At 39.2% G+C, this 18,560-nt stretch overlaps 1 protein-coding gene across 1 annotated transcript in view; it reads right to left on the bottom strand.

The window, feature by feature from the left end:
- Dcp1a (decapping mRNA 1A) overlaps positions 1–18,560 on the bottom strand; it is a 55,404-nt gene that overhangs the window by 32,230 nt on the left and 4,614 nt on the right. Inside the window, exon 3 of the mRNA XM_048355822.1 lies at positions 16,454–16,581. Within this exon, the coding sequence (XP_048211779.1) occupies positions 16,454–16,581 (128 nt within the window). The remainder of the gene's footprint in view (positions 1–16,453; positions 16,582–18,560) is intronic.

The raw sequence follows: 18,560 nt of genomic DNA, 5'->3' as shown, positions 1-18,560 counted from the left end.
AATTTATAAGCCAGGTCTAAAAAATGCTATTCTGAATGTTCTCAGTTTGTAACTTTTAAAATGTGCTCTCCCCAGCAGCCCCACTTTTGGGCATCTACCCAAAAGACCACAAACAAGAAAACACACTAAAGCCACCAGCACAACAATGTTCAGTGCAGCACAATTTGTCATAGCTAGAATATGGAGCCAACCCAGATGCCCTCAGTAGACAAATGGATCAGGAAAATGTGGTACATATATACAATAGAATTTTATGCCTCTATTAGAAATAATGACATTGCCCCATTCATAAGGAAATGGAAGGACTTGGAAAAAATTACACTACGTGAAGTGAGCCAGACCCAAAGAAACATGGACTCTATGGTCTCCCTCATAGGGAATAATTAGCACAGGTTTAGGCTAGTCACAGAAGAGGATCACAAGAGCCCAACAGCTATACCCTTATGAACAGAGAAGATGATGCTAAGTGAATGAACTCCATGTTATGGAAATGACTGTTATATCACTGTTGTAATTACTTTCAACATGTGATGTGAAACCGTAGCTTCTATTATTGATGACCCTCTTGTATCCCCTTCCTGTGGTTACCTGCACTATCTCTGTATCTTATCTGAGTAAATTAGAAACCGTGTATACTGGTATTAGAACTAGGAAAGTGAAAGGGAATACCAAAATTGAGAGACACAGGGTAAAAAGACAAACGACTACAAAAGCAATACTTGCAAAACTGTTTGGTGTAAATCAACTGAACAACTCATGGGGGGGAAGGGGGAGTGGGGAGGGGGGAATGAGGGAGGAGGTAACAAACAGTACAAGAAATGTATCCAATGCCTAACGTATGAAACTATAACCTCTCTGTAATCAGTTTGACAATAAAAATTAAAAAAAAAATTACCTGCTCTCGGAAAAAAAAAAGTGCTCTCTCTAAATTAAGTGAGAATACAGTTACCAGAAATATTGCTTCCGCTTAAAAAAAAAAAGTCTCAGTGTAGGATTCTGCCACATGAAATGACCATTGATCCTTTTTCCCCATTATCTTTGGAGAGCAGGAAAATGAATCCAATAGTATTATGGCTGTTCACTTCTATTTATCCAATTTTTCATTCTTTAGTCATGGGCATCTCCAAATAAAACAATGAACCACACTAGAGTTTTGCCTACCAAAGATGACAGGATTTTTTTTTTTTCTTTTTGCCAGACCTGGGGCTGGAACTCAGGGCCTGAGCACTGTCCCTGGCTTCTTTTTGCTCAAGGCTAGCACTGTACCACTTGAGCAACAGCTCGCTTCTGGCCTTTTCTATACATGTGGTGCTGAGGAATGGAACCCAGGGCTTCATGTATACGAGGCAAGCACTCTACCACTAGGCCACATTCCTGCCCCAAAGATGACAGGATTTAAAGTCACTTCTGCCACATACTACTCTTTAGTCCTTAAGGTCTAGTTTCTTTTCAAGTAGTTGCTGAAAATGATTATTGTTGTGATAAAGTGATAAAATGCTGGTAAAGCAGACAAATATTCCCCTAGTTTCTGCTGTCTTTTATCTCCCAATTTACTTACTATGCCACCCAAATCAGAGGTATAAGCACAATTGCCCACAGTGGATAAGAGATAACAGGTGTGGTGGGATTAGTGATTGGCAAGTACTAACTAGAACTCTGGTATTTACAGGAACACCAACGCCCAGGAGCTATAGAAATCCAGGTGAATAAAATGTTCTAAATGCTTGTTCTGGACTTTCCATTTGCTAGTGGAAAAAGAAGAAACTGCAACTAGTGACTTTACAAGTAACTCAGGTCTCCCTGGATCTTCCCAGTTATATGAACCTTCAGTCTTGAGGTTTATTCTTCCCAATCCAGAGTAGTTTTTGTCTCCATGGAGTAGGAGTTACTCTACAGACTCTGAGGTTACTCCTCCCCCCCCCCCCCCCCAGTCCTGGGGCTAGAACTCAGGGCCTGGGCACTGCCCCTGAGCCTCTTTGTGCTCAAGGCTAGAGACCTAACCACTAGAGCCACAGCTCCACTTCCACTTTTTCTGAGTAGTTTATTGGAGATAAGGGTCTCCTGGCCTTTTCTGCCTGGCTGGCTTCAAACTGTGATCCTCAGATTTCAGCCTCCTGAATAGTTAGGATTATGGGTGTGAGCTACTAGTGCCTGCCTTTTTTTTTTTTTTTTTTGTCAGCTGTGTGAATTAACTCTGGGCCTGGGCTCTATCCCTGAGCTCTTCAGCTCAAAGCTAGCCTCTACCAATTGATCCACTGTGCCACTTCCAGTTTTCTGGTGGTTTAATTTGAGATAAGAGTCTCATAAACTTTCCTGGGTTGGCTTTGAACTGGGATCCTCAGATCTCAGCATCCTGAGTAGCTACGATTACAGGTGTGAGCCAACCTGTGCTGGGCTGAAATCACTTTTTAATAGTCAAATTCACATCACATCACATTGAACTTTACTATTTCTTTGTGAATTTTCAAAATAAAACATTAAGCCTATTAGTTAATATAATTACCTAGGAGACAAATGTTCTATATGTAGCTAATTTTTAAAGCCTTTACTGCATCAAAATACAAAGATAAAAATTATTTTCATCTGATAATACGTCTTAAGGGTAGAAGGCCAGTAACTAGTAAATCATAATGAAAAGATTCCACTTTGGAAATTCTGCAATGCTCATGGACTGAAACTACCAAGAAGGGGCTTGGTAGTGGCTCTACCAGAATACCAAGCAGCAGATACCATGGGACAGAAAGCAGTGAATGTTTTTCAAATGTCTGACCTCATAGCATTACAGTCAGTCTTCTAGTCTAAGTTCCTATATGTTCTCATGATGCTTTTACCTCTTCAATCTATAAAAGGGGCAACAGTGAGGCTCTTTACTTATCTGGGCCCAGGAGGTCAGACTAATGCAGTTACCTTCCTGATTACAGAATCATACCAACAATAGCAGTGTTGCAGCTGATGGTGGAAGACTGTTTTTCTTCACACTGTGAAAGAAGTGCTATGCTGAACCCAACTATCACAGAGAATGAACCGTGGAACTTTTCTTATTGTTTATAAATTCTTCTTTCAGTTTGGAGGTAGAGCTCACATTTTTTGACTTGATAAATTATACATGCATCTTACAAGGACACTTCTTGCACTGTGCTTTAAGTCTGAAGATCTGTTCCAAATGCCAACAGTTACCTACCATCTCTACTATTCTGAGTCTTGCCCTTGAGCTGACAAAGGACTAGCAGAGACAAAAAAGCATATACTACAGCATTTCTTCAGCTAAAACTTTCCATTTGGCAGCTGCATTTTCAACACTATGGAAATGAAACTACCTACTTTTTCTAGTGATCTAACTTTAATTAAAAATGCTCTCTTTCAAGACACTGATGCAAAATATAAAGGAAGAGTTGTAAGTGAAGTGGAAACAAAAGAGTACTTCTCCCAGGCTTTTGCAGGTAAGCTCTTTAAAATTATATAGCAAGAATAATTTATTTCCAATTGTATTTGTTAGGTAATTCATTTTGTGTTGTTGTTAAGCTGGCTAAAGAGTAATATACTACATTAATAGTTATTTTGTCATTAACAATTTCTTCAGGAAATTTCCATTTGAGTTTTACCTAATTATTACTTTCAAAGTGCACAAATCTGTAATTATGAAAAAATGTGAAAGTAAAATAAAATTCAGGCTATATCTGGGTTCTTTTGAAAAACTGAAAAGGATTTTGTTTTTGTTGTTTAATTTTCCAAACTACTTTGGTATTTTAGAAAAGATTTAGAAATGGTGAAAGTGGCATATAGTGGTAACTTGCCCCAGGGTGTTAGGTGCAGAACCCCTAAAAATATTTATTTGTTAAAAAAACAATTACTTTCCAGTACAAAGATGCCAAGTCTAACACATCCGTGAAATAAAATAATCATTTATCTTCTGGTTAAAACTTTCCTAAGGACATAATGAAGTTAGACTGAGAAAATTCTAATTAATGTATGACCTTTATTACTGAAAATAACTAAGAAAAACATGTAAATATCTTTACAACTCTCTGGCAGATAAAATTTTCAGTATTTTAGACTAATTATTTCAATATATAGACTTCAAATCAGTATTTTTCCCACTGATCCACAGGTGAATGAATAAACATGAATGAATACCTCAGTGCTTAACGCAGCATCATATATCATGACAATCTTGACCCTTACCAGGAAGACAGTTCTGACATTGAGGGATCCAATATGCCTTAGAAATGGCTGCTTACAGTTTTCTAAGAAAACAATAGAACTTAAAAGAAAAAAAAATCTCTAAAAGTATACCAAACTTTTAATATATGTAGTTTCGCATCTAGAAAATGATCTATCACTAAATTAAGGTTTGTTTCTGAATTACCTACTTTTATTAATTTAAAAACAAAGTAAAAAGCAGTACTGAAACAGTTTCTTATAAAATATGTAATGTCAGACCTGAGCTGGGTGCCAGATGCTCACACCTGTAATTCTAGCTACTAAGAAAGCTAAGATGTGAGCATCATGATTTGAAGTCAGCGGGGGCAGCAAGGTCTGTGAGACCTGTATCTCCAATTAGCTACCAAAAAGCCATGAGTGGAGTTGTGGCTAAAGTGGTAGAGTGCTGGCCTTGAACAAAAGAGCTCAGGGACAGCGCCTAGGCCCTGAGTTCAAGCCCCAATATTGGCACCAAAAGTCAGAACTGATTTTACAGAACTAATATCATAAGTCTGCACCTTGATATTTTGAATTAACCAGGTTACATTGTAGACTTTTGTCTAATTGTAAAACTAAAACAAAAACCCAAGAAAACAGTTCTGTTAGATTTAATTTTCTTCTTGATTCACATATCAAGTTTTAGACTTCTAAAAAAATTGCTCAAGGAGGAAATGGGAATATGGGAGGGGTGAACTTGTTCAAAGTACACTGTGTATGTATGGAAATATCACAATGAAACCCCTTCATATGTATTAACAAATGTATGTTAATTCAAAAGCAAAAAATTTAAAGTTGCTCAAAATTCTTGGGGCATTTCATAGTGATGTATTACACACACACACACACACACACACACACAGTATACAAAGTATATATTTACAGATTTCAGGTTACCACTTTCACTCCTTAGAGGTACATAGAAGTAGTACTCAAAGACTCCCCTGATGGAGGTCTTGAAGAAAAGCATTTTCTATGAGAAGTATTAGTGAAGTGTTGCTTGTGGCAGGTGCTCCCTATCTTGCTGGTCTAAGGAGGTAAATTTTTTTTTTTCAGTTTAAGGAATTTTATTAAAGCAAGAACTTCATAATCCAAATTACGTTTCCTCACACAGTTATCAATTCTGTTACTTAGAACTGACATCCTGAGCTATTCCAAAGTAAAGAATTACAAAGGAGGTAAATTTATTGTAAAAATAAGATCAGAAATGTATAGGTTCTGAATCTGCTGTTTCAGGGCTGTATATGGAGAACTATCCTAATACCATTTGCTGTGTTTTCTTTAGACATGCTAGGAGAGATTTTTAAACAATTCAGATGTTTTAATGCCTAAGGATACAGGCAAAAGTTCTTCATAGTATTTTCTTGTTTTTAAAACTCCCTTAAAAAAATCTTCATATACAAACGCACACAATTCTCCTAATATTGCCAATTTTGAGCGTGCTCTCTCTCTCTCTCTCTTTCTCCCTCCTCCCAATCCTGCCCTTCCACTGTCCCTGAGCTTTGGTGCTCAAAGCTAGCACTCTACCACTTGAGCCACAGCTCCACTTCTGACATTTTTTTTTTTCAGGTAGTTAACTGGAGATAAGAGTCTCATGGACTATTCTGCCCAGGATGGCCTAAACCTTGAACCTCAGCCTCCTGAATAGCTAGGATTACAGGTGTAAGCTACCAGTGCCCAGCCTTTTTCTCTTTTTATTGTTCATGGGTAAATCATGTTAAAAACTTGTTTAGTTTATCTGTTCTATTATTTCTTTGCAATTTCTACTTTCTGTAATTAATTTCTTTTTCCTCTTTCACTTCCCTTATCCTCCTCCCCCCTCCCTCTCGTCATGGGGCTTGAATTCAGGGTCTGAGTGCTGTCCTGGGCTCTTTTTGCTCAAGATCACTTTCAGCCACAGCTTCACTTCTGGTTTTCTGGTGGTTAATTGTGGAGTCTCATAGACTTTCCTGCCTGTGATGGCTTTGAATCCTGATCCTCAGATCTCAGCCACGTGGGTAGCTCAGACTACAGGCATGAGCCACCAGCACCTGGCATTTTAATTTTTACACAGATTTCTCTTTATTCCTTATTTTTTTCAGGATGGATGTCCTACATGCCCTATCTCCGCTTCTAAGAGAATTACTGCTGGCACCAGTGGCTCATGCCTATAACCTTAGCTACTTCAGGAGACTGAGATCTGCCTGAGCAGGAAAATCTGGGAGACACTTATTTTCAATCAACTAATCTCTCTCTTGAACACACACACACACAGAAGTTGAGGTGTGGTTTAGGATGTAGTAAGAGTGGGAGACACTTATTTTCAATCAATTAATCTCTCTCTTGAACACACACACACACACACAGAAGTGGAGGTGTCGTTTAGGATGTAGTAAGAATGCTAGCCTTGAAGAAAGAAAGAAAAAAAAAAAACCCCAGCAAGCTTAGGGACAGTGTCCTGACTTCAAATCCTAGGACAATCACACACACACACACACACACACACACACACACACACACACACGAATTAAGGTGACTTAGTAAAATTTCCCATTGTAACCATGGATTTTTTTTTTTTTTTTTGCCAGTTCTGGGGCTTGAACTCAGGGCCTGAGCACTGTCCCTGGCTTCTTTTTGTTCAAGGCTAGCACTCAACCACTTGAGCCATAGCACCACTTCTGGCCTTTTCTGTTTATGTGGTACTGAGAACTTCATGTATGCTAGGCAAGCACTTTACTGCCAAGCCACATTCCCAGGCCCTAACCATGGATTTTTAACATTCAATATGCATTCAGGCAAGCTAGATACTAGCTTTAATATTCCCCTTGGCTATAGTCTCCACTTAATATTTTACGTAGTTTAAAACTGTCTCTCAACTACATCATTTATTCCTCCTCTTCTTTTTTTTTTTTTTTTTTTTTTTGCCATTCCTGGGCTTGAACTCAGGGCCTGAGCACTGTCCCTGGCTTTTTTTTTTTTTTTTTTTGCCAGTCCTGGGCCTTGGACTCAGGGCCTGAGCACTGTCTTGGCTTCTTTTTGCTCAAGGCTAGCACTCTGCCACTTGAGCCATAGTGCCGCTTCTGGCTGTTTTCTATTTATGTCGTGCTGGGGAATTGAACCCAGGGCTTCATGTATGTGAGGCAAGCACTCTTGACACTAGGCCATATTCCCAGCCCCCTGGCTTCTTTTTGCTCAAGGCTAGCACTCTACCACTTGAGCCACAGCACCACTTCTGGCTTTTTCTATATATGTGGTGCTGAGGAATCAGAGCTTCATGTATACGAGGCAAGCACTCTACCACTAGAGCATATTCCCAGCCCCTTATTACTTTTATCTATGTGTGATTTTTTTTTTTTTTTGGCCAGTCTTGGGGCTTGAACTCAAGGCCTGAGCACTGTCGCTGGCTTCTTTTGCTCAAAGCTAGCACTCTACCACTTGAGCCACAGTGCCACTTCTGGCCTTTTCTGTTTATGTGGTGCTGAGGAATTGAACCCAGGGCTTCATGCATGCAAGGCAAACACTCTACCACTAAGCCATATTCCCAACTCTTACATGTGATTTTTATCACACTCCCTTGGCCTGCTAGTTCAGCTGGTCCTTCAGACTAGCTCTTTGCTAATTTGGTGACTTCCCAGATTGACTTCAAAGCTCAATCCTCTAGATCTTAAGACTCTTGAGTAACTGCTAGGATTATAGGTGTGAGCCCTGGCACCTGGCTTTTATGTTCTCCTGGATTACTGACTTGTTTTTCCTGAGGGAAAAACTGGTGCTCATTCCATGTAGTTACTGGTTGCTTCAGTCTCTATAATATGACAGGGTGGTTTTTATTTCTAAAATGCCTGTTTTGTTTTTACTGTCTAAATGTGAGACATCTTTTATGGATTCTGGAAAATTCTCAGTCATAATCTCAAATATTTCCTGTATTATTCTTATCTATAACACTAGATGTTATTGATTGATTGCCAATTATGGCGAACTCAGTGCCTGGGCTCTGTTCCTAAGCCTCTCTGTGCTCAGAGCTAGTGCTGATTTTTTTTTTTTTTCCCCCTGGACCTTGGACTCGGGGCCTGAGCACTGTCCCTGGCTTCTTTTTGCTCAAGGCTAGCACTCTACCTCTTGAGCCACAGCGCCACTTCTGGCCATTTTTTATATATGTGGTGCTGGGGAATGGAACCCCGGGGCTTCATGTATACAAGGCAAGCACTCTTCACACCAGGCCATATTCCCAGCCCATAGCACTGAGGAATTGAACCCAGGGCTTCACGCATGCTAGGCAAGCACTCTACCATTAAGTCACATTCCCAAACCTAGATGTTATAATTTTATCCTCTCTGTCCTATTTTCCTTTTTTTTCTTTTTCTCTCTCTTTGGGGGATGCATCTATATTCCCTCAGATGGTTCTTCTAGCTCACCAATTTTCTTTAGCTGTCATTAATTAACTGTTGAATCCAGGTAGAGTTTATTTCAGTAATTAAAAATTTAATTTCTGTAAGTTCTACTTGGTTACTTTCAAATCTGCTGTTATTTTAACAGCATCTGATTCTTATATTTTTTCTTTATTTTATAATCTACATTGATGGTTGTATCCACCAAAGTCTCTATCTGCTAAAGGCCGTTTAGCTACATATTACATAATTTGTGGGCCATACAAAACAATCAATGCAGGTAGGTGGGGAGTAGGCAGCCAATGAGAAGCATGTGTCTGTCCTGACGTGTCAGATGATTTTGAAGGCCTTATATGGCTTGTGGGCCTGATGTTCTTCACCCTTACTAGCTGATTATTCTATCAACTAAAGTTTTTCAGAAGGGTTATGTAATCCTGCTATTTGTTATACCTGACCTCTAACTCTCACTGAGAATTACTTCCTTGGAGAGTGACTGACTCAGGACCATAACAACACTGTGGAAGCTTATCTGTAGATCCCTGGGCAACCTGACTGAAGGATCTCTTGTCAAAGAACTTTGTATTTGTATCTGCCAGGTATCCTGGAGTACTTATCTGATAATGATTAATTTTATGTTAGCTTCTTGACTTGAGTAAAAGTTATACTAAGTAAGTGGCAATCACTTGAAACCCCAAATTTATGTGAGGGAAGGTCCATGGTTATAATTTTAAGGGCGGACACACTTCTTTTAACTTACAACTCAGACTGAGATAGACAAACTTGATTATTACCACTCCTGGACAGTGAACAGGTCTTTCCAATTAGATCTGGCGTATACTAATGAGTGTGTTTCAGCACTAACTTTCCACTTTATGAAGTATGATACCCTCATGCTATTATGTACTTTTTTCCCCTGAGGGTACTGAGGTCTGAACTCAGGGTCTCATACTCTACCATTTGAGTCATGCCTTTAGCCCACATTTTTGCTCTAGGCCTCAAAATGTGATCTTCCTGTCTACATGTTTCATGTAGCTGAGAGTTCAAGAGTATGCCACTATACTACACTTTATTTTTCCTTTTTTTTGGCCAGTCCTGGGCCTTGGACTCGGGTTCTGAGCACTGTCCTTGGCTTCTTTTTGCTCAAGGCTAGCACTCTGCTACTTGAGCCACAGCACCACTTCCGGCCATTTTCTACATATGTGGTGCTGGGGAATCGAACCCAGGGGCTTCATGTATACAAGGCAAGCACTCTTGCCACTAGGCCAGATTCCCAGCCCAGTATACTACGCTTGTAGTTTGAGATAGGGTCTTACTAATTTTTAGCCTGAACTGGTTTCAAACCACATTCTTCCTAATCTCTATTCCCTGAGTAGCATCAAACACTACTAACAGCATGGCTAATTAAGCGAAACTCGCATCTCCTAACACTTCACCGTAGCTGATGGTCAGTTCACATGCCTCCTGTTATAGCTTTCAATTTTACTTTGTTGTGGCCTGTGACCCATGGAAATGTCCCTTAATTCATTTTTGGCTATACATTTTTTTTTTTTTTGGCCAGTCCTGGGGCTTGGACTCAGGGCCTGAGCACCATCCCTGGCTTCTTTCTGCTCAAGGCTAGCACTCTGCCACCTGAGCCACAGCGCCCCTTCTGGCCGAGAGCTTCATGTGTAGGAGGCAAGCGCTCTTGCCACTAGGCCATATTCCCAGCCCCGGCTATACATTTTTTTTGGCCAGTCCTGGGGCTTGGACTCAGGGCCTGAGCACTGTCCCTGGCTTCTTTTTTGCTCAAGGCTAGCACTCTGCCACTTGAGCCACAGCGCCACCTCTGGCTTTTTCTATATATGTAGTGCTGAGGAATCGAACTCAGGGCTTCATGAACACGAGGCAAGCACTCTTGCCACTAGGCCATATTCCCAGCCCCTCATTTTTGGCTATACTCTTTAATATTCTATGTAGCAAATCTAAATATCTATGGGGACAATATTTTCTGTCTAGATATCTCTGCATAAGAACTGAATATTGGGCTGGGAATATGGCTTAGTGGTAGAGTGGCTGCCTTGCATGCAAGAAGCCCTGGGTTCGATTCCTTAGCACCACATAAACAGAAAAAGCCAGAAGTGGTGCCGTGGCTCAAGTGGTAGATTGTTAGCCTTGAGCAAAAAGAAGCCAGGGACAGTGCTCAGGACCTGAGTCTAAGCCCCAGCACTGGCAAAAAAAAAAAAAAAAAAAAAAAGAAAAAAGAACTATTTTCTTAGATGTGTGAACATCACTGAACTCCTAAAGTCTCAAAGGAATGGTTTTATAATCCAAGCAGCTATTAAAAGAGTCTATCTGCAAGCAAACACAGAAGACAGACTGTTCATAATGTGTGTTATACAGAAAATCAAACAAACTTCCCTCCCCAGAAAAACCCCAAACTAACTCCTTTGTATCAACATCAATAGGATCCATCAGTTAGAACAGTTATCACTGAGGATGTAAAAAAAATTTAGGTTCACTCAATGTTACAGTGCTTGCATGGCATGCAAGAGGCCTTGGGTTAGATTTCTAGCATCCTCCCCAAAACAAAAAGATTAAAGCCAGGGCCTCATACCTGCTGGGCAAGTGCTGGGTCACTTGAGCCATACCTTCAGTCCTCTTTGTTTGTATGAATGTTTTTAAAAACAAGGTCTCAGTAGCTTTTCCCAGGCTGGACTGCAAACTATCTCAGCCTGGTGCCAGTGGCTCACACCTATAAGCCTAGCTACTCAGGAGGCTGAGATCTGAGGATCATAGATGGAAGTCAGCCTGGGCAGGAAAGTCCGTGGGACTCTTTATCTCCAATAAAGTACCCCAAAAAGCTGGAAGTGGACTCAAGTGGTAGAGCACTAGCCTTGAGCGAAAGAAGCTCAGGGGAAATGCCCATGTCTTGAGTTCAAGCCTCAGGACTGGCAAAAACAAAACCAGAATCCCCATAAAACCAAAACCTCTGTCCTCCTCCATCCAGCTTTCAAGTAGCTAGGATTACAGGTGTGCACCACTACAAACAGTTTAAGAATTCACATTTTTAATGTACATATTTTTTCAAAGTCCAGGCTGTCTAATAATGGCTCCTAAAATACTTGAAAATAATACTTCTAAAGAGAAACAAAGAGAGCTAGGGGTATAGCTTAGTAGGGAGAGTTTGCCTAGCATATATGAGCTGTCAGGTTTGAATACCAAGTGATATTAGTGGTAGAGTTCTTGCCTAGTGTATATGAAGTGTTGGGAAAGAGAGAGACAGAATAGCAGAATTCTCAAATGCATCCATGCTACTATTCAGAAGGGACAGAAGAAGCATACTACAGGTATGGTTTAAAAGAGAATCTTGATAATACTCAAGTCCCTACAACTGCTTCACTACTAAGACCACTTAGCTTGATTTTAGGATGGAGACAGTCTAATATAGTTCATATTTGTAAGTGGTTAACAAATTATTTATGATGGCCTTTTAGGACTTAAGATTTAAGTGATTTTATCCAATATCACAGACAGTAAAATGGTAAAACCTAGAACTATATGCAAACTTAATTCAATGTCAAAAAAGTGTTACCAGGGCAAAGCCACCCTTAAGGATATATGCTAAAGCTTCTCTACCTAAAAATCATTTATATATTTCAAAAAGGAATGATTAAATAAGAGAGAAGAACATTTTACCTTAAGTTTTCTAAGTAGTTGCTTGATTCAGGCACGGCAGAACCAAACATACATTAGTGTACAGATTCATGTTTTAGACTTTTATCCAATGTTAGCCAATAGTGCATATAGCTATATGAATTCTAAGGGAGTAAATAACCTAGAACCAATGCAGAGTTCTAATGGACAGCATTTCTCTAGAATGTGGACTCAAGAGTTAAGTAATTCTATTGCTTCAGCCGTAGAAAGGACATTGGCTTTGAAGACCAAAGTACTAGATTTGAATTCTGCATCTTTCACTTATTTGATCTCTTTTATTTATTCCATATTTCATTTATGACTCTTGAGCAAGTTTCTAAACATCTGAATCTATTATGAAGTTGGGAGCCAGAAATAAGGCAATGGGAAGGAATATCACCACTGCTCAATAACAACAGAATGTATAGCAAACTGTTCTGCACTGAAGCTCCATGAAAAGCCTTTTGAGGCTGCTAAAAGGCACTGCGCATAACAGAAATACACTGTTTCTGAAAGGTTCAGAAATACCAAATCTAAGGCCTTGATTAATAAAAATATTTTCCAAGATTTCACATTTCTCTTGGGCATGGCATATGTGGGTGTGGGTGGGCATAAGAAAAACTAAAAAAAGTGAATAAAACAATTATAGAACTGGAAAAAGTTACAGTTCAATGTTCTATCATACTAACTTAAAACTTGATTTGACTGAAAGTTGGATATGAGAGTACAATTTTAATTAAATGGGTCAGGTATCTTGGTGGTATTTCCCACAGGAGAGCAACAAAAGAATAGCTGTAGAATCAGGTATAATTACATAGATGCACAATCAGATACTAACTTTTTACTTACAGAACAAATCCCTGAACAACTCAACAACTTATTCACCTGATAACTATTTTCTACTTTTAAAACTCACATACTTGGGCTGGGAATGTGGCTCACGTGGTAGAGGGCTAGCCTTGAGCAAAAAGAAGTCAGGGAACAGTGCTCAGGTCCTGAGTCCCAAGCCCCAGGACTGGCAAAACAAAAATCAAAAAACAAAAAACAAAAACCCCACACATCACACACTTGAGAGGCTTTAGTAGTTCCAACTGAATGCTGTCTTGGCACTTCTTCCTGACATAGCTTTTCCCAATTGAATATCTTGGTAAAATGAGTCTTCTGTTCAAGCAAAGAAACTGTTGAAAATCATTCTAAAATAAAATTCATTAGTTTACTTTTCTCCTCAAGTACATGTGCTTGTTAATGTGATAAATACTACTGATGACTTGAAAGTGCCATCACAGTAAATTAATCCACAGTATTAAAATTGGGTTATAATTATAGGATACTGACAATCTTATATTAATCTCAGACTACAGTATAGATAGTGATGTTTTCACACAATAAACTTGGTATTTAGGTTGACTGCCTTAACTTGTTCTGGACATGGCTTTAAAATATATTTCCAGGGCTGGGGATATAGCCTAGTGGCAAGAGTGCCTGCCTCGGATACACGAGGCCCTAGGTTCGATTCCCCAGCACCACATATACAGAAAACGGCCAGAAGCGGCGCTGTGGCTCAAGTGGCAGAGTGCTAGCCTTGAGCGGGAAGAAGCCAGGGACAGTGCTCAGGCCCTGAGTCCAAGGCCCAGGACTGGCCAAAAAAAAAAAAAAAAAAAAAAAAATATATATATATATATATATTTCCAAATAACTGAAGTTCTGTTAAGATAGTTCCTAGATGATTATGGTTCAGTTATATGTTACACTTTCAACTTCATAGATCCCTTTATTAATGAGAGAAATACAATGCAATTTAGCCTTATGCTAAATGGTGATCAGATTCATGAGTCTCAATCATTTTCCCTACTATTAGGAATAATACATCTTGAGTTTACAGATAGTTAAAAGCAGAATTAGCCTATTCTTTTTTCTTTTCTTCTTTTTTTTGCCAGTTCTGGTGCTTGAACTCAGGGCCTGGGCTCTGTCTCTGAGATTCTGTGCTCAAGGCTAGCACTCTACTACTTGAGTCACAGTTCCACTTCTGGCTTTTTTGTGTATGCATATGGATTAAGTGGAGACAAGAGTCTCACAGACTTTCCTGCCGAGGTTGGATTGAACTCTGATACTCAGATCTCAGTTTCTTGAGTAGCTAGGATCACAACGAACCTATTCACTTAAAAAAAAAAAAAAAGATCTGCTTTCGTAGAATTTTCCCATTAATAGAATGTAGAATGTTTATCCCAAAGAAAATAGCCACAAGAAGTAATCACATTCATCATTAATGCTATTTTAAAATAAACCTATCTTAACTCACAGGTATTAAAAGGCAATCCTAGTGCTTTTTAAAATCTGACAGGCACTTATCTGAAAAATAATGTACTGAACTATCAAGAGATAGATCTTGTCTCACTTAGATATTTAAAAACAAATGATGAGAAATGTGGGGCTGTCAGCTTTCTAACAGACTTTGCTACCAGTTTTCATACAAGGTTGTTAGATGATGTGTATCTATCTACTGACTTTGTATGTTTTATACTGAAAACGCCCCCCAGTCCCAATCTTGATTCCTCCCAGTTGAGTGAAATTCAAACACAGTTAACGTTTACTTTTTAAGTTAGCAGCAACATTTGTCCAACAATATTCTTAGGTAAGCATAACCACTCTGTTACCCTAACCAATTCTTATAACCCTACAGTCAATTACAGTCAATGGCAAGCAAAACAACTGCCTTCTGTCCTCAATTATCCATACCTTCAATACCCACACTAAAATAATAGGACCTACTGTACTTTTTTTTTTTTGGTGGTGCTAGGGATGAAATCCAGGGCCTCCTACACATCAGGCAAATGCTTTACCTTTCAGCTATGTTCCCAGATGCCAAGTATACTTCTTAGCACACATGATTCAACATAAAACTTTACAATAGTATGAAAGTGATATGCACTTAACATTTTTGATTTTTTCGTGACATACAGTAAGATATTATGCTGGGCATCAGCTGCTAAGCCACAGCTCCCAGGCAGCCATACAAGCACAATGGGAAATAAGAGTTAGGAAGCTATAAAGTATGGTAGTTTAGGTGTTTATCAGGAAGTAATCATCTGAGAAATATTCATACTCTACTTTGTTGAAAGGGCTATGCTCAACTTTGCTGACTGCATCAATCATTAAGAGACTATGAAGAACTTGAAAAGACCCTGATGAGGAAGCAGAAAAAGGGTTACAATCCTAACTCCCCAACTTAGTGCCTATCATGCATCCCTGATTTTGGTTAACTAAACTATTTCCCTATCTCACATATGTTATTGTATCTTTAAACTAAAGCATGCGATAGCTTTTGGTACAAAAACTGATGTTTAATTAAGTAAAAAGATGGAAAAATAGCACTATTTTGGACAAGGACAGTACTTTCTCTGTGGAAAGAAATATCAGTATCTGTTCCTATCTTATTTCTCCCAAACTAGGTCCTGACACTCAGGGAACAGGGCCAGTCAAGAGGTACTACAACACAAAGGAGTATAGCTTATTTTCATAAAAGAAACAAATATAAGGATAATAAACAGAATAGTATTGTTAACTAAACTAATAGTCATTATTATTTTATAAAAAGTGTGTTCAGTGGGCTGGGAATGTGGTCTAGTGGCAAGAGTGCTTGCCTTGTATACATGAAGCCCTGGGTTCGATTCCCTAGCACCACATATATAGAAAACGGCCAGAAGTGGCGCTGTGGCTCAAGTAGTAGAGTGCTTACCTTGAGCAGAGAAGCCAGGGACAGTGCTCAGGACCTGAGTTCAAGGCCCAGGACTGGCAAAAAATAAAAAATAAATAAAAAGAAAGTGTGTTCAATTATAGAGCCAGTTTAAAAAAAGTTGCCAGGCAGGTGCTGACTGCTCATACCTATAATCCTACCTACCAGGGAGCCTGAGATCTGAGGATAGTGGTTCAAAGCCAGCCCAGGCAGAAAAGTCCATGACAACCTTATCTCCACTTAACACCAAACAAAAAGCTGGAAGTAGAGGTGTGATTCAAGTGCCAGACTTGAGCGAAAAACGAAAATGAGAGTACGAGGCCCTGAGTTCAAGCCCTAGTACTGGCCAAACAATAAACTAACATTGATCTTACAAGACTCATTTATAATACAACGGGGTACAGGTCATATTCTGTACTGTAATTTAAACTCCAAAATATTTGGAAACTAAAGTCACTTGACACTAAATATAAACAGATATACTCACAGCTTGCATTTCTGTATAGAAGAAATGGTTCATGGAGCTGAAATTCCAAATCTTTATTCACTGGTTCAACTAGGTTGTGCATATTCAGTCGATTTACAATGGTAAAACCATGATGAGGCGAAGCTGACCTTAGATTTAATAGAAGAAAATCTGTGGTTACCTTTCCATATGTAGAAATGTTGTCTACTTCTTGATATTCACTAAAAAGTATACTGCATAAAATTATTTTCAGCCAGGGTCTCACACCTATAACCCTAGCTACTCAAGAGGCTGAGATCTGAGGGTCATGGTTTGAAGTCAACTTGGGCAAGAAAGTCATGAGACTCCAATTAATGATCAAAAAGTCAGAAATGGAGAGCTTTGGCTGAAGTAGAAGAGTGCTAGCAGTGAGCACAAAAGTTCAGAAACAGAACTTAGGCCCCGAGTTCAAGCTCTAGGACCAGCATACACACAAAAAAAATTTAAGTCAGATCATACCCCTTCTCTGCTCGTAAGTCTATAAGTGCCTCAGTATAAAGGCCAACAGGGCCCTACTTGACACCATACCCTACCACTTCATCTCCTATGTTTCCTTCCTTGATTCCCCTGCTTCAGTCAAACTGGGCTCCTTGACAATCTCTCTGCAGATATGTTTCTACCTCAAAACCTCTGCCTACACTACTGTTCCCAAATATGCACAGCTGATTCTCCAACAAGCATTTGCTCGAATGTCACCTTCTCAATGGGGCCCTTTAGAATTAATTATCTCAGCCTTAATACCTCTAAACCTTTTCTATTAACTGGTATCATTTATTTATTTAGACTATCTTCATGTAGTTGAAAAAATATTTGCTTTTTATATTTATTGTTTTTCTCCCACTACTAGAATATCAGCTCCAGGCACATGGGCATTTTTACCTTTTTTTTTTTTTTTGCCAGTCCTGGGGCTTGAACTCAGGGCCTGAGCACTGTCCCTGGCTTCTTTTTGCTCAAGGCTAACACTCTACCACTAGAGCCAAAGCACCACTTCTGGCCTTTTCTGTTTATCTGGTGCTGAAGAACTGAACCCAGGGCTTCAGGCTTGCAAGGCAAGCACTCTACTGCTAAACCTTATTCCCAGCCCCTATCTTTTCTTTTTTAAAACAGAAATATCCCAACATAGACAAAGAGTAAGCTTGCTGGGATAAATATTCATTTACTTTCAATGTGGTACAGAGCTGTCTACAATGAAATTCAATCCCCTTCCCCCTCCCCCTTTTTTTGTTTTGAAAGCCCAAATCCAAGATTCTTACAATTCTTAGGGATTCCTGCAAAATGGTAATCTGACATGTTGGTATAGTTTATCCAAGACATGCAAAATATTCTCATTATTTCTCTCCTTTTATTAGAACCAATGCCATATATCAAGCCACTCACTATAGTAAATCACACATTTTCTACTATCAGATCTGTTCTATATCTTAAAAACAAGGCCAGCAAAGTATTTTCCAAATATCACAAATACCATGGTACAAGTTAGAGTTAAGGTTTCTTAGAGACTTACATTGCTAATAAGAGTAATGAAGGGCTGACTGAGAATGTGTATTTTAAAGGAGGAAAATGTGTTAAAAGGAAACAGTGTCAAAGAAAGAAAAGTTCCATATATAAATTTCTAAGCACTAGTACTCAAAAGATCAGTGTCTAAAAGTGCTTAGACAAGATCTCAAAACTTCATGCCAAAATTTAGAAGAACATGACAATATCTTTTAAATTAGCACCAATGGAGAAAGGCTTGTCTGAAAAGATAACTCAATTAAAAAACAAAAAGATCAGGATTTGGGAATGTGGCTTAGTGGTACAATGCTTGCCTAGTATGATTCCTCAGTACCACATAAACAGAAAAAGCCAGAAGTGGTGCTATGGCTCAAGTGGTAGAGCACTAGCCTTGAACAGAGAGAGGCTCCAGTACAGAGCCCAGGCCCTGAGTTCAAGCACCAGGACTGACAAAAACAAACAAACAAACAAGCAAACAAAAAACTGGATTCAATAATGACTCCTGCTACCGCTGCCTAAGCTCTAGAAAATAAGGGCTAGGCATATGGCCTAGTGGTAAAGTGCTTGCCTTAAATACTTGAAGCCCTGGGTTCGA

The sequence above is a fragment of the Perognathus longimembris genome, chromosome 10 (genome assembly GCF_023159225.1).
Source record: "Perognathus longimembris pacificus isolate PPM17 chromosome 10, ASM2315922v1, whole genome shotgun sequence".
Classification (NCBI taxonomy): domain Eukaryota; kingdom Metazoa; phylum Chordata; class Mammalia; order Rodentia; family Heteromyidae; genus Perognathus; species Perognathus longimembris.
This window is presented reverse-complemented; position numbering and strand designations above follow the sequence as displayed.